The sequence below is a fragment of the Bombina bombina genome, chromosome 5 (assembly GCF_027579735.1).
Source record: "Bombina bombina isolate aBomBom1 chromosome 5, aBomBom1.pri, whole genome shotgun sequence".
Lineage (NCBI taxonomy): Eukaryota > Metazoa > Chordata > Amphibia > Anura > Bombinatoridae > Bombina > Bombina bombina.
In genome coordinates this window covers 571,735,274-571,753,278 of record NC_069503.1, presented here as the reverse complement: position 1 = coordinate 571,753,278, position 18,005 = coordinate 571,735,274, and the positions used below count along the sequence as shown (strand labels likewise).

Sequence of the window (18,005 nt, the reverse complement as noted above, 5' to 3'; positions counted from 1 at the left end):
AATTATTAAAACCTTTCACGAGCTGAAACTGGAATTCAATCTTGATAACCAAGACTTCTTTGCCTACCTGCAAGCCAGACATTACATTAGCCAGCTACGAGCCCAATTCAACTGGAAATGGACCTGGGGGAAACTGGAAGCATGGCCAACCCTGATTAAGGTGGGTCAATGTTCGATTTCCCCATGGTATACCTATCTTAACTCGAAGGAAGGTGGTAGTAATGTAGAGAAACTAGCTCAGAAATGGTCAGATCAACTACCTATGAACATAGATAAGGAAGTACACATTATGAGATCCTTGACACTCCTCCATAACTCCACTATTTCTGAAACTTGGAGAGAGTCCCATCTAAAGGTTCTATATCAAACATATTATACACCAGACAAAGCCCACAGATGGAACAATAAGGAATTCAATATATGTCCAAAATGTAGTATGCTAGCCGCAGACTTAATACATATGGTATGGTTATGCCCTAAAATCAAACAATTTTGGTGCAGATTAGAATTTTGGCTATTAAAAAGGGTGAAAACCGATTTGTTTAAATTTAACCTACTAACCATAAGTTTTCTGTCAAAAAATGAGGAAGACTTCAGAGATGCCAAATTAGTGAACCTAGTAATCTTAGCTGCAAGGAACTTGATTTTTAAAAAATGGAAAACTAGATTCATACCCACGACGAATGAAGTAAAGAATTACCTTAAAAAACAATATCGGATCGAACAACTTGCCACAGATCTGAACTCAGAGCAAGAAATTAGAGTCTTTTTTAGCAAATGGTCCAAATTCATTAAAAGTTTTTCCCTAGCAGAAGTGGATTATATGATAACTCCATTTCAAAACTCTGAAATAGTACAATTGGGCGTCTGGTAGTGGGGGGTGGGTGCGGGTGGGGGAGAGGGGAGAGAGATGGTTCTTTTCTCCTTCTTTTTTTTTTTTTTTTTTTTTTCTTTCTCTCCTTCTCTGCCTCTTTTTCTTTTTCCTGTTGTTTTATTTTCTTTTTTCTCAAATCTTAAGTTAAAAAATCCAACAGTGTTTCATAAAAAATAGATGTAAATAAAAATGATAAAGGATATATGGTGGATAGTCCCATTCTTATGAAATCTGTATTTACAAATAAGGATGATTGGACACATTCATTGCAACGTTAATTTCTTTATTTCTTGTAACTGTTATATAAATCTGCCTTGACTGTTCCATGATTACAGTTGTGGCATTGTTGGCACAAAATAAAAAATAAAAAAATAAAAAAAATTGCATGTTCTGTCTGAATCATAAAAGAAACATTTTGGGCCAGATTATTCCGCTAGAATTAAGATTTTTGCGCTAGTTCGGGTTGTGTTGTTATTACAAGTTAAAAAAAAATGTATTTTGCGCTAGCGGTAACCCGACTAGCGCAAAAATGGTAACTTACCATATCGTGTGCGCGTTAACGTATTCCCCATAGAAGTCAATTGAGAGAAAAAAGTGGAGAAAAAAACACTCCATTGCATATTATAATTAGCGCTATCCCAACATGAAAATATAAATATTTCATATTCCAATGTTATTTAACATGCTTGTTTGTTATATGCGCATACCCGATCGCATACTGTAATACCTGCACACGTGATTGCATACTGTAATATGCGCATACTCAACATGAAAATATAAATCTATATTTACAGTATATATATATATATATATATATATATATATATATATATACAAAACACGGAAGGGGACTGCACTCCTAGACCGGACCGGGTACACATCCCATGACCATGACCCTGCAACATGCTCAGCCCTGGGTGCTCAGTGGCACTCACAAGAAGCTGTGCTGTCCCCAGAGTCACAGGCAGTTAACCCCAGACAGGTCTGGGTGCAAGAACCATAGGGGAAATTACAAAACAAATGAATAGAGAAAACCCTGCACTCACTAGCAAAGCTCACAGCTAAGATTTAAAAGCAAAAATGGAAAGGTTAGTTACCGCCTCTGGCTTCAAGGTCCTTTTCAATACCTGGTATTCCTGGGGTGATTACATAAGCCTGTGCACCCTTCCCTTGTTCCCAGTTTGTTTTTATTTGAGAGCTTGCATTGTGTGGCTGTTTTAGGGTCCCAGGTATTGGAAAGGACCTTGACGTAGTACCTGGGTTTGTCCCATTTGGCCAGGTGTGGTAACTAACCTTTCCATTTTTGCTTTTAAATCTTAGCTGTGAGCTTGCTAGTGAGTGCAGGGTATTCTCTGTATGTTATATATATATATGTGTGTGTGTGTCTACATATTTATTTATGTGTTTCTATGTGTATCTATGTCTGTAAATATATATACACATATTTATACATTAAGACATATGTACACACACATATATATATATATATATATATATATATATATATATATACAGTATTTATACATATACATAAACATATTTAGCAATGTATATGTATATATCTCAATGTTAAAGACCCTTTTGCAGCTTTTTTTTTTCTAACACTCGAGATCTCATATCTTTGAGCCCTTTTAACTTTTTTGTACCATATTTTTTTTATTGATTCTTATTAGATGGTGTTATTTTGAGTTTAACTGTACTTGGTAATGTATTTTAGAAGGGTTTTATGCAACTTTTTAGTTTTGCAAAACAGTTATCCACAGCTCTGAAATTGCTGTAATGATTCCAGCGTAAATCACTTTAGACCCTTGTAAAACATTTTCCTCAATATTTATCTGAATAATTGTTTTCATATAGTGTAACTATTTTAACCTCTTAACGACTTTGACATACCATGTAAGTCAGCAGTCATTAAAGGGATAATAAAGTCCAAATTAAACTTTCATGATTCAGATAGGGCATGTAATTTTAAACAACTTTTTAATTTACTTTTATCATCAAATTTGCTTTGTTTTCTTGTTATTCTTAGTTGAAAGCTAAACCTAGACAGTCTTATATGCTAATTTCTAAGCCCTTGAATGCCGCCTCTCATCTAAATGCATTTGACAGTTTTTCACATCTAGAGGGCGTTAGTTCATGTGTTTCATATAAATAACACTGTGCTCATACACGTGACGTTATTTAATTAAGAGTCAGCACTAATTGCCTGAAATGCAAGTCTGTCAAAAGATCTGAGATAAAGAGGCAGTCAGCAGAAGCTTAGATACAAGGTAATTACAGAGGTAAAAAGTATATTTCTATAGCAGTGTTGGTTATGCAAAACTAGGGAATGGGTAATAAAGGGATTATCTATCTTTTTAAACAATAACTTTTTTAGTGTTTACTATCCCTTTAAGGGTGTGGGTGGCTATAATATATTAGACCCTCCCTCTCTCTGGAAGGCTTGCTAAAATAGCCGCAAGACTACGCTATTGAATGCAGCATCCCCATAGAAAGACCAGCGACGTACTTTAAGGATTTAAAGTATTTATATTGTGTTTGGTGCACACTTTTTAACCTCTTAGCCTTTACCCAAGGTCTGCATTAAATACATTTGCACTCACGGGAACGCATTTACTTTCAACTTGTAGCATGCGTGGAAGTTAACACGTTCGTAATATTGCTCTAGCATGGCTGTGCTAATGATAGCGCATCACTTGTAATCAATAAAATACACCATTATGCGATAAGACTCTTATTGACTTCAGAAAATAAAAATAAAAATAGATTTAACAATACAAAGAGCAGACAAAAAAAAAAAAAAAAAACTAAAAAAAGTACTCTATATGTATTTAGACTATTTATAAACTTACCCTAAAAACAATAAATAATGAGTTTATTGGGAAAAAAGATTAACCATATCAAGAAAGATAGATTTTTTAATGAAAGGCAACAAAGGAAAAACATAATTTATGTAAGAACTTACCTGATAAATTAATTTCTTTCATATTGGCAAGAGTCCATGAGCTAGTGACGTATGGGATATACAATCCTACCAAGAGGGGCAAAGTTTCCCAAACCTCAAAATGCCTATAAATACACCCCTCACTACACCCACAATTCAGTTTAATAAATAGCCAAGTAGTGGGGTGATAAAGAAAGGAGTAAAAAGCATAAAAAGGAACTTGGAAATAATTGTGCTTTATACAAAAAAATCATAACCACCATAAAAAGGGTGTGTCTCATGGACTCTTGCCAATATAAAAGAAATTAATTTATCAAGTAAGTTCTTACATAAATTATGTTTTCTTTCATGTAATTGGCAAGAGTCCATGAGCTAGTGATGTATGGGATAGTAATACCCAAGATGTGGAACTCCACAGAAGAGTAACTAGAGAGGGAGGGATAAAATAACAACAGCTATTTCCGCTGAGAAATTAAATCCAAACAAAAATAAAGTTTTTCTTATAAATTTCAAGAAAAAAAACTGAAAACTTAAGCAGAAGAATCAAACTGAGACAGCTGTCTGAAGAACTTTTCTACCAAAGACTGCTTTAGAAGAAGCAAATACATCAAAATGGTAAAATTTAGTAAAAGTATGCAAAGAAGACCAAGTTGCTGCTTTGAAAGAAGTGGCAACTGATCTAATAGAATAAGCTGTGATCCTCTGAGGCGGATATTGCCCTGCCTATAAATAAGCTTAGCCTTTTTTCACTGAAAAAAATAATCCACAACCCAGAATATAAGTTTTTTTCTCATAAATGAAAAGAAAAAAAACTTAAACATAAGCAGAGGAATCAAACTGAAACAGCTGCCTAAAGAACTTTTCTACCAAAAACTGCTTCTGAGGAAGCAAATACATCAAAACGGTAGAATTTAGTAAATGTATGCAAGGAAGAACAAGTTGTTGCTTTGCAAATCTGATCAACTTCTTAAATGCCCATGAAGTGGAGACTGATCTAGTAGAACGAGCTGTAATTCTCTGAGGCGGGGCCTGACCCAACTCCAAATATGCCTGATTAATCAAAATCTTTAACCAAGATGCAAAGGAAATGACAGAAGCCTTCTGACCTTTCCTAGAACCAGAAAAGACAAAAAATAGACTAGAAGTCATCCTGAAGTCTTTAGTAGCTTCAACATAATATTTCAAAGCTCTTACAACATCCAAAGAATGTAAGGATCTCTCCAAAGAATTCTTAGGATCAGGACACAAAGAAGGAACAACTATTTCTCTATTAATGATGTTAGAATTCACAACTTTAGGTAGAAATTTAAATGAAATCTGCAAAACTACCTTATCCTGATGGAAAATCAGAAAAGGAGATTCACAAGAAAGAGCAGATAATTTAAGAACTCTTCTAGCAGAAGAGATTGCCAAAAGGAACAACACTTTCCAAGAAAGTCGTTTAATGTCCAAAGAATGCATAGGCTCAAATGGAGGAGCCTGTAAAGCCTTCAAAACCAAAGACTCCAAGGAGGAGAGATTGATTTAATGATACAAACCAAAGCCTGTACAAAACAGTGAATATCAGGAAGCTTAGCAATCTTTCTGTGAAATAAAACAAAAAAGAGCAGAGATTTGTCGCTTCAAGGAACTTTCAGACAAACCTTTATCCAAACCATCCTGAAGAAACTGTAAAATTCTAGGAATTCTAAAAGAATGCCAGGAGAATTTATGAGAAGAACACCATGAAATATAAGTCTTCCAAACTTGATAATAAATCTTCCTAGAAACAAATTTACAAGCCTGTAACATAGTATTAATCACTGAGTCAGAGAAACCTCTATGACTAAGCACTAGGCATTCAATTTCCATACCATCAAATTTAATGATTTGAGATCCTGATGGAAAAACGGACCGTGAGACAGAAGGTACCAAAACCTGTGAGGCCATGCTGGAGCTACCAGTAACACAAACAATCGTTCCATGATGATCTTGGAAATCACTCTTGGAAGAAGAACTAGAGGTGGGAAGATATAAGCAGGTTGGTAACACCAAGGAACTGCTAAAGCATCCACTGTCTCCGCCTGAGGATCCCTGGACCTGGACAGGTACCTGGGAAGTTTCTTGTTTAGATGGGAAGCCATCAGATCTATTTCTGGAAGACCCCACATTGGAACAATCTGAAAAAACACATCTGGATGGAGCGACCACTCCCCCGGATGTAAAGTCTGATGGCTGAGATAATTCGCTTCCCAATTGTCTACACCTGGGATTTGAACCGCAGAAATTAGACAGGAGCTGTATTCCGCCCAAGAAAGTATTCAAGATACTTCTTTCATAGCTTGGGGACTGTGAGTCCCACCCTGATGATTGACAGATCCCACAGTTGTGATATTGTCTGTCTGAAAACAAATGGACGATTCTCTCTTCAACAGAGGCCAAAACTGAAGAGCCCTGAAAATAGCACAGAGTTCTAAAATATTGATTGGTAACCTCGCCTCTTGAGATTTCCAAACCCCTTGTGCTGTCAGAGATCCCCCGACAGCTCCCCAACCTGAAAGACTTGCATCTGTTGTGATCACAGTCCAGGATGGACGAACAAAAGAGGCCCCTTGAACTATACAATGGTGATCTAACCACCAAGTCAGAGAGAGTCGAACATGGGGATTTAAGGATATTATTTGTGATATCTTTGTATAGTCCCTGCACCATTGATTCAGCATACAAAGCTGGAGAGGTCTCATATGAAAACGAGCAAAGGGGATCGCGTCCAATGCTGCAGTCATGAGACCTAAAACTTCCATGTACATAGCCACTAAATGGAATGATTGAGACTGAAGGTTCCGACAAGCTGAAAACAATTTTAATTGTCTCTTGTCTGTTAGAGACAGAGTCATGGACACTGAATCTATCTGGAAACATAAAAAGGTGACCCTTGTCTGAGGAATCAAGGAACTTTTTGGTAAATTGATCCTCCAACCATGTCTTTGAAGAAACAACACTAGTTGATTCATGTGAGATGCTGCAGAATGTAAAGATATCATCCAAATAAGGAAACACTGCAATACCCTGTTCTCTGATTACAGAGAGTTGGGCACCGAGAACCTTTGAAAAGATTCTTGGAGCTGTCGCTAGGCCAAATGGAAGAGCGACAAATTGGTAATGCTTTTCTAGAAAAGAGAATCTCAGAAACTGATAGTGGTCTGGATGAATCGGAATATGAAGATATGCATCCTGTAAGTCTATCGTGGGACATATAATGACCTTGCTGAACAAAAGGCAGAATAGTCCTTATAGTCACCATTTTGAATGTTGGCACTCTTACAAAACGATTCAAAATTTTCAGATCCTGAACTGGCCTGAATTCATTTTCTTTCTTTGGGACAATGAATAGATTTGAATAAAATCCCAGACCCTGTTCCTGAAACGGAACTGGCATGATTACCCCTGAAAGCTCCAGGTCTGAAACACACTTCAGAAAAGCCTAAGCCTTTACTGGATTTGCTGGGATGCATGAGAGAAAAAATCTTCTCACAGGAGGTTATACTCTGAATCCTATTCGGTACCCTTGAGAGACAATACTCTGAATTCATTGATTTTGGACAGAAAATGTCCAAATAATTTGGAAAAATCTTAATCTGCCCCCTACCAGCTGAGCTGTAATGAGGGCCACACCTTCATGCAGACTTGGGGGCTGGCTTTGGTTTCTTAAATGGCTTGGATTTATTCCAACTTGAAGAAGGTTTCCAATTGGAACCAGATTCTTTGGGGGAAGGATTAGGTTTCTGTTCCTTATTTTGTTGAAAGGAATGAAAATGGTTAGAAGCTTTAGATCTACCCTTAGGTCTTTTATCCTGAGGCAAAAAAACTCCCTTCCCCCAGTGACAATTGAAATAATTGAATCCAACTGAGAACCAAATAAATTATTACCTTGGAAAGAAAGAGATAGTAATCTAGATTTAGATACTATATCAGCATTCCAACATTTGAGCCACAAAGCTCTTCTAGCTAAAATAGCTAAAGACATAGATTTAACATCAATTTTGATGATATCAAAAATGGCATCACAGATAAAATGATTAGCATGTTGAAGGAAGCGAACAATGCTAGACAAATCAGGATCTGTTTCCTGTTGCGCTAAACTTTCCAACCAAAAAGTTGATGCAGCTGCAACATCAGCCATAGAAATGGCAAGCCTGAGAAGATAGCCAGAATAGAAATAAGCTGTCCTTAGATAATATTCAAGTTTCCTATCTAAAGGGTCCTTAAAGGAAGTACTATCTTCCATAGGAATAGTAGTACGTTTGGCAAGAGTAGAAATAGCCCCATTAACTCTGGGGATCTTTTCACAAAACTCCAAAATAACTGCTGGCAAAGGATACAATTTTTTTAAACCTTGAAGAAAGGATAAAAGAAGTACCAGGCCTAGTCCATTCCTTAGAAATCATATCAGAAATAGCATCAGGAACTGGAAAAACCTCTGGAGTAACCACAGGAGGTTTATAAACAGAGTTTAAATGTTTACTAGTTTTAATATCAAGAGGACTAGTTTCCTCAATATCCAACGTGATTAACACCTCTTTTAACAAGGAATGAATATACCCATTTTAAATAAATAAGTAGATTTGTCAGTGTCAGTATCTGAGGTAGGATCTTCTGAATCAGATAGATCCTCATCAGAGGAGGATAATTCAGTATGTTGTTGGTCATTTGAAATTTCATCAACTTTATGAGAAGTTTTAAAAGACCTTTTACGTTTATTAGAAGACGGGATAGCAGACAAAGCCTTCTGAATCGCATCAGCAACAAAATCTTTTATAGTCACAGGAATGTCATGTACATTAGATGTTGAAGGAACAACAGGCATTGTACTATCACTAATGGATACATTCTCTACATGTAAAAGCTTATCATGACAACAATTACATATCACATGTGGAGATATAATCTCCACAAATTTACAACAGATACACTTAGCTTTAGTAGAACTGTTATCATGCAGCAGGGTTCCAACAGTGGTTTCTGAGACAGGATCAGATTGAGACATCTTGCAAATGTAAGAGAAAAAAACAACATATAAAGCAACATTATCAGTTTCCTTATATGGCAGTTTCAGGAATGGGAAAAAAATGCAAACAGCATATCCCTCTGACATAGAAGAAGGCAAGAGGCACATAGGAATGGGGTTTTAAATAATGAAATTATTTGGCACCAAGTATGACGCACAACGCAAAATGATTTTTTTTGGCGCTAACAACATCTGGAAGTGACACACTCGCATCCTTGCAGATGCAACCTTGTGCAAGGAACTCGGCATCAACTAAGACGCCAAAAATTACGAACTTGCGTCACCGGATGTACCTTCGCACACAAAAAATTCTCGCACCAAGAATGACGCAATAAAAAATCAGCATTTGGCACCTCGCAAGCCTAATTTTGCCCGCGAAAATGTAATGAAAAAAGTAGTCAATTTGAAAAAAGGACTATACCCCAGGTAAGAAAAATATTTTTCTCAAATATGAAACTGAATAGTCTGCAAAAGGAAATATACATAACCTGACTCATGGTAAATATAAGTACAATACATATATTTAGAACTTAATGTTAATACATAAAGTGCCAAAGCATAACTGTCTTAAGTAATGAAAACATACTTACCGAAAGACACCCATCCACATATAACAAATAGCCAAACCAGTACTGAGACAGTTATCAGTAGAGGCAATGGAATATGAGAGTGTATCGTCAATCTGAAAAAGGGAGGTAGGAGATGAATCTCTACGACCGATAACAGAGATCCTATGAAATAGATTTCCCACGAGGAAAACCACTGCATTCAATAGGTGATACTCCCTTCACATCCATCTGACATTCACTGTTCTCTGAGAGGAATCGGGCTTCAAAATGAGAAGCGCATATCAACTTAGAAAATCAAAGCAAAAACTTACTTCACCACCTCCATAGGAGGCAAAGTTTGTAAAACTGAATTGTGGGTGTGGTGAGGGGTTTATTTACAGTATAAGCATTTTGAGGTTTGGGAAACTTTGCCCCTCCTGGTAGGATTGTATATCCCATACGTCACTAGCTCATGGACTCTGGCCAATTACATGAAATAAATGTTTTTTAATAAAGTATGTTGTGCTCAATAAAGGATATGATATTAGAAAAATGGATTTGCAAATCTAGGGCAGCTGCTTAGTCAATAAAGAAATCCCCTCTAGCACATATTTGTCTCTCTACATATACCGGCTAATCAGTGTTTCTCTTCAAGAATTAGTAAACAATAACATGCTTCTTTCTGGCCTGAAACCAGAAGATACAGCAAACATGACCATGAATGATAGTTTATCAGACATGGATATGAAGCAATGTTTGATGTTATATTACTCATTAACGTATTGTGTTTAGGTCACTAATATAAAACATTCTCTGTGCTTGTTACAAATCAGTTGTTTCCAAAATGGGTCGTCTGTTGCAGATTTTTGCTTTACTTTTATGTCTTTCAACATTTGTGACTGCTGACTTCTTGATAGAAGCCATAAGAAACATCCAGGTTGGTTAAAACATCTTTTTTTATCACATGATCACAGTTTTGTTAATATTTTTGGCAAAAATAAATTTATGTAAATATAGTCAGCATGCTGTATGAGTGATGACAAATGTAAACTGATTTAAAAAAAAAAATAATCAGAAAACATATAGAAAACATTACTGTATTTGTTAACCTGTTGTTTACCCATTAAATTAAAATATATCTTTAGCTTTAAAATACAAGCCACCAGATAAAAGACAATTACATGTCAGGTGTACATGCTTATTTTAAATTAACAGCAGAAACACATGTATGTTGATTAATGGATGATTATTTTAAAATTAAAAGAACAGGGATATACTATTATTTTTATGTTGCTTTTATTATTGTTTAGTGCGTAATGATTATAACTCATATAACAAAGTCATTATGGTTTTTAAACCCACAAGTCACTTTTAGGTAAGCCATATCAACTGGGGCTTTGTGGGTATAGGGAGCACGTGTGTTTAATAGGTAATATTGAGAATAGTGTAAAACTACTTATTATAGATCACTGGTTTTCAAACTTCAGTCCTCCCCAACAGTCCAGGTTTTCTGTTCTACCTTGGATAAGAGCAGGTCAAATAACCATGTTCACTAATCAGCTAATTATTTCCCCTGTGCACTAGTTAAGATATCCTAAAAATGTGGCCTGTTAGGGAGGTCTGAGGACAGGTTTGAAAACCAGTGTTATAGATTAAGCAAATCTTGATTTATTGAGCAGAAAGCATTTTCTTTTTTGGCTAAAAATAAAGAATTTTACAGGAATTTGATTTCTCACAGAAGAAAGTGTTTGCAAATTGCAACGTCTATGATTACACAATAACAGAATTAAGACAGATCTCACATTGTACATTGTGCACAATGACAAGATTTACCCATTGAAACTATGTATCTTCTTCAATCTTTCCAAATGTTAACTTCTCAATGTACAGAAAGGGATTTACTGGGCTGTAGAAACATTTAAAAAATGATAATCTCAACAACCTCTTTAAAACAGTCTACACTACTATGTGGTTTGGTGTTTTTTAACGGAATACCATGAATTTCAAAACCTTAAAATATTTCAGTTATTGTCAAAAGATCCCAACATAAGATACTGTATTTTCAAAATGGCATCTTTTAAAAACACAAATCTTTCATTCTAGTTTTCATAAGCCTATACAAGGGATCCTGAACACCAACAAACACCCCATAAATCCAAAAAATTAGACCCTGTTCATAATAACATGATTAAAGAGTCTAATCGCTTTTTTAAAACTAAAGTACTGTAACTTAAAGGGACATTAAACACTAAATAAATAAAAAAATAAGTTTAATTAGCTGTTTAAATATTGACAAAATAAGTGTAAAGTTTTAGTGTCTTTCAAACAATGGGAGCTGCCATGTTGTAACTTAGGTTACTTTCTCTGCTGTGGCCAATTAGGGACAGTTATCAATAGGTCACTAGAGTGTGCAGCCAATGGCTGAGTGAAATATAACAGTGTTCTGCACATTTCTAACAGACACCGAAAAGCTCCCAATTTCAGAATGGAATTACAGGAAAAGTGGACAAAATAAATAATAAAAGTATATTGCAGCGTTTTGTTTTATTTATACAGTTTATCATTTTATATTAACATCTCAAAGTGTTTAATGACCATTTAATATCTGCATTTGTGTAATGTTAAGTTACATGTTAACTAAATATAGGTATTGTAAGAACACATTTGAAAAACACGTTTTTGACATCTTATAGTCATGAACTTTGTGTTCTCATGTTTTTAGCAATTCTCATTTACTGGATGAGATGTAACTGGGCGTGAACATGCAACTCGCTGATTAATACAAAGACCTACAGGCAATAGTAAAGGGCTTTAAAATAAATATGAATAAAACTTAAATTAATCTAGACCATTCTATAATAAGTACAGCCAGTTATGGCACTGACAACTCTCTTAACTGTGTTTTACCCAAAAATAGTATTCCATTCCAAAACTCTTAAAATGTTCAAAAAAGATCAGTGTGAGAGTTTAACAAATCCTGTAGGCTGTGGGGTTTAATAAATAAAAATGGTCCTTTAAAAATACTGGAATATGATTGAATTTTACACGATTCTGCCATGTATACCCTTTTTTTTCCATGGTCAAATGTATTTTTAGCGGCCCATATTTTATATGCATAATTCAGAGAGAGCATGTAATTTTAAACAACTTTCCAATTTACTTATATTATTTAATTTGTTTTGTTCTCTTTGTATTCATTGTTGAAAAGCATACCTAGGTAGCCTAAGGAGATGCTTATTGGTATTTGCACATATATGCCTTATGTTATTGGCTTACCCATGTGTTTTTATGTTTCATCAACAAAGGATAGCAAGAAAATGAAGCAAATTAGATAATAAGGCAAATTGGAAAGTCGTTTCAAAGTGCATTCTCTTTCTCAAGCATGAAAGAAAAAAAATTGGTTTCACGTCTCTTTAATAAAACATTAAAAGGAAATATACAATAAAATTCCCTTAGAGGATTATTATGAAATATAGCAACATCAATAGCCTTGTTACTATCCTTTTATGTTCATTGGTATCTGTGGTTATCTTCCTCTGTCTACCATGGTTAGTCTGATCCTACACACAGAGACCCAAACTTTCTAGTAGTTAGCTCTATGTTTTCCAGTGTGCTGGTGAAAGTTTCAAGAGGAATTGCTTATTAAGCAAGTTCTCTTGAAAAACTTTACTTGAAGTTAAGAAAATGCATAAAAGACTTTATATAACGGACCACCTTACATTGGATGACATGGAGCTGATCTCCTAACTACTGGTAAGTTTGGGTCTCTGTGTTGAGGATCAGACTAACCGTGGTAGACAGAGGGGGATAACCAGTAACATTAATGAAAATTTGGGGACAGTAACAAGCCTTTTGATGTGACTATATTTTATAAGAATCTAGTAGATGTTATTTAAATGCATATTTGCTTTTATTATTTTATTTAACTCTTAAATCAGAGATGTGCTATTCTCCTTTATTTTTATAATGACGTGCAATGGGATCTGTAGAGAATATATCAAGAATATGGTCTACAGATACAATATAAAACACTTAACTAGTGTCATTTTTTTTTGGGGGGGGGGGGAGGTTAGAGTAGGTTGAAGTCCAAATATTGAATGATGGAAAGAAAGATGGGATTAGTAAATGTGTTTTATTCTAATGAACCTCTTTAGTATTGAGCCATTTCAAAAATAATTTTAGCTTGTAGTAATACTGTAATATAGAAAATACAACTATATGAAAACCAATCTGCCACTTTACACCATCTTGCAATTTATACGAAAAATGATTATGAATAAAATATCTAACTATACAACTATTAGATGCATTGTAAAATTATACAAAATTCAGATTTTCCAGAAGGGTGGCTTAAAAGGACAGTAAACACTTTGATATGGTAACATAAATGTATATATATATATATATATATATATATAAAAGATACTGCAATATACTTTCATTAATTATTTTCTACCGTTTTCCTGAAATTCCATTCTGAAATTGTGAGGGGTAAAGCACTCTTTTTTTGTAACAGACTTTGTAACTCAGTTTTCTATCAGTCTCCTTAGTTCTATATTGCCCCCATAATAGGTGCTTGTTGATTAGAAAAATATTTGGCACCTATAGGTACTTACCATTAGTACTATTTTACCTACTATCTTGTTACTATAGTATATTTTTACATATATTTGTCATTTTTTGGTACACTATATATATATATATATATATATATATATATATATATATATATATATATATAGTAGCAAACAAATGCACTCTTATGTCTTCTTTGTAGTGAGTCAACAACCAAAATTTATTGACGTCAATAAATTTTGGTTGTTGACTCACTACAAAGAAGACATGAGAGTGCATTTGTTTGCTACTATATTCATTTCATTTCTGCACCCAGGCTGATGACCCAGGAGGGTTGATTCACTTTTAGGAGTGTGCTATATATATATATATATATATATATATATAAATATATATATATACAGATGATTATAGATAGATTGATAGATAGATAGATAGATAGATATAGATATATGTTGGAATATATATTTATAAATATATAGAACATATTTACACTAAATACATAGTTAAAAGGACAGTAGAGTGAAAATTAAACTTTCATGATTCAGATAGAGCATGACATTTTAAACAACTTTTCAATTTACTTCTGATAGCAAATCTGATGTGAGTTGTCAGCTGCTTGTTGAAAATATAGCTCGAAATTATCATAACCATCTGTCTGTCTGTCTATCTATCATAAGGTAGTGGCACCATTTAAAGATTAAGATGCAGACAGTTGATGGTGATAAGAGGGATGTCTGTACTTTCTGGAGCTATAATAGTTTAGAATGTGTTTTATTAACCCTTTCATCCTTGCATCTCAGTCACAGACTCACATGTACAGTCTGATCAGGAGAAATGGTTGTAACAAATTGTACATTCTTTATTGTTCCAAAGCATTATTATTTAAAAAAGTATATTTTTTTACAAGTCTAGTTATCCTGTTAATGACTTCATATCTTTGTATTAGTAACACACTTTTTGTTAATTAACTATGTCAAGTTTTATTGCTTTTAAAGGCTGGTATCATGCTATGGAAATACCTTGGGTTTAGTGAGTACTCCAAGCTTCACAAAAGAGCCATCCGAAGGTTTCTAAAGAATTCCTAAGTTAAGGTTACAAAAAAAAAAAAAAAAAAACTCTACTATGCTGAACAATGCTGGTTACATGACACCTCCCCTATTTTGAATATGCCACTCCATGTTCAAATCAGTAAGATCTCTCCCCTTGGCGTGATAACCTATCTACATTACATGTTCACTGAACCTTTTGTATGGTAAATTCACATGACCCAGTTGTTTGAAGACCCTCCCATGCAGCCAGTAGGTTGTTTTGTCTCATGGGTGTTAATACCGAAACCCTCTGCCCCACCTCATACACTCCCTTTAGAGAAGTACAATCATGCATGAATTTAGCAGTCTTTAGGGTAATGCTTGCATCTTGTCCCCAGAATGTACACCATACTCTTTTGCATGTGTTTCTGGGATGAACCATTTTCTTTCACAACCTTTAAACATTTTGTGTGTTGCTGTCAATTAGCTAACTAGGACCTAGATTTGGAGTTTGGCGGTAGCCGTGAAAACCAGCGTTAGAGGCTCCTAACGCTGGTTTTAGGCTACCGCCGGTATTTAGAGTCACTCAAAATAGGGTCTAACGCTCACTTTCAACCTCGACTTTTCCATACCGCAGATCCCCTTACGTCAATTGCGTATCCTATCTTTTCAATGGGATCTTCCTAGCTCCGGTATTTAGAGTCGTTTCTGAAGTGAGCGTTAGACATCTAACGACAAAACTCCAGCCGCAGGAAAAAAGTCAGTAGTTAAGAGCTTTCTGGGCTAACGCCGGTTCATAAAGCTCTTAACTACTGTACTCTAAAGTACACTAACACCCATAAACTACCTATGTACCCCTAAACCGAGGTCCCCCCACATCGCCGCCACTCGATTACATTTTTTTAACCCCTAATCTGCCGACCGCCACCTACGTTATCCTTATGTACCCCTAATCTGCTGCCCCTAACACCGCCGACCCCTGTATTATATTTATTAACCCCTAATCTGCCCCCCACAACGTCGCCGCCAGCTACCTACACTTATTAACCTCTAATCTGCCGTCCGCACGCCGCCGCCAGCTACATTATCCCTATGTACCCCTAATCTGCTGCCCCTAACACCGCCGACCCCTGTATTATATTTATTAACCCCTAATCTGCCCCCCACAACGTCTCCGCCAGCTACCTACACTTATTAACCCCTTATCTGCCGAGCGGACCTGAGCGCTACTATAATAAAGTTATTAACCCCTAATCCGCCTCACTAACCCTATAATAAATAGTATTAACCCCTAATCTGCCCTCCCTAACATCGCCGACACCTAACTTCAATTACTAACCCCTAATCTGCCGACCGGAGCTCACCGCTATTCTAATAAATGTATTAACCCCTAAAGCTAAGTCTAACCCTAACACTAACACCCCCCTAAGTTAAATATAATTTAAATCTAACTAAATAAATTAACTCTTATTAAATAAATTATTCCTATTTAAAGCTAAATACTTACCTGTAAAATAAATCCTAATATAGCTACAATATAAATTATATTTATATTATAGCTATTTTAGGATTTATATTTATTTTACAGGTAACTTTGTATTTATTTTAACCAGGTACAATAGCTATTAAATAGTTAAGAACTATTTAATAGCTAAAATAGTTAAAATAATTACAAATTTACCTGTAAAAGAAATCCTAACCTAAGTTACAAATAAACCTAACACTAGACTATCAATAAATTAATTAAATAAACTACCTACAATTACCTACAATTAACCTAACACTACACTATCAATAAATTAATTAAATACAATTGCTACAAAGAAATACAATTAAATAAACTAGCTAAAGTACAAAAAATAAAAAAGAACTGTTACAAAAAATAAAAAAATATCTACAAACATAAGAAAAATATTACAACAATTGTAAACTAATTACACCTACTCTAAGCCCCCTAATAAAACAACAAAGCCCCCCAAAATAAAAAATGCCCTACCCTATTCTAAATTACTAAAGTTAAAAGCTCTTTTACCTTACCAGCCCTGAACAGAGCCCTTTGCGGGGCATGCCCCAAGAAGTTCAGCTCTTTTGCCTGTAAAAAAAAAACATACAATACCCCCCCCCAACATTACAACCCACCACCCACATACCCCTAATCTAACCCAAACCCCCCTTAAATAAACCTAACACTAAGCCCCTGAAGATCATCCTACCTTGTCTTCACCTCACCAGGTATCACCGATCCGTCCTGGCTCCAAAATCTTCATCCAACCCAAGCGAGGGTTGGCGATCCATCATCCGGTGCCTGAAGAGGTCCAGAAGAGGCTCCAAAGTCTTCATCCTATCCGGGAAGAAGAGGCGATCCGGACCGGCAACCATCTTGATCCAAGCGGCATCTTCTATCTTCATCCGATGACGACCGGCTCCATCCTGAAGACCTCCACCGCGGACCCATCTTCTTCCGGCGACGTCCAACTGCAGAATGACGGTTCCTTTAAGGGACGTCATCCAAGATGGCGTCCCTCGAATTCCGATTGGCTGATAGGATTCTATCAGCCAATCGGAATTAAGGTAGGAATATTCTGATTGGCTGATGGAATCAGCCAATCAGAATCAAGTTCAATCCGATTGGCTGATCCAATCAGCCAATCAGATTGAGCTCGCATTCTATTGGCTGTTCCGATCAGCCAATAGAATGCGAGCTCAATCTGATTGGCTGATTGGATCAGCCAATCGGATTGAACTTGATTCTGATTGGCTGATTCCATCAGCCAATCAGAATATTCCTACCTTAATTCCGATTGGCTGATAGAATCCTATCAGCCAATCAGAATTCGAGGGACGCCATCTTGGATGATGTCCCTTAAAGGAACCGTCATTCTGCAGTTGGGCGTCGCCGGAAGAAGATGGGTCCGCGGTGGAGGTCTTCAGGATGGAGCCGGTCGTCATCGGATGAAGATAGAAGATGCCGCTTGGATCAAGATGG

At 35.7% G+C, this 18,005-nt stretch overlaps 1 protein-coding gene across 1 annotated transcript in view; it reads left to right on the top strand.

Annotated features, from left to right (window-relative positions):
• The first annotated feature begins 10,241 nt into the window (after window positions 1-10,241).
• LOC128660587 (inter-alpha-trypsin inhibitor heavy chain H3) overlaps window positions 10,242-18,005 on the top strand; it is a 180,008-nt gene continuing 172,244 nt past the window's right edge. Inside the window, exon 1 of the mRNA XM_053714517.1 lies at window positions 10,242-10,350. Within this exon, the coding sequence (XP_053570492.1) occupies window positions 10,258-10,350 (93 nt within the window). The 5' untranslated portion in view covers window positions 10,242-10,257. The remainder of the gene's footprint in view (window positions 10,351-18,005) is intronic.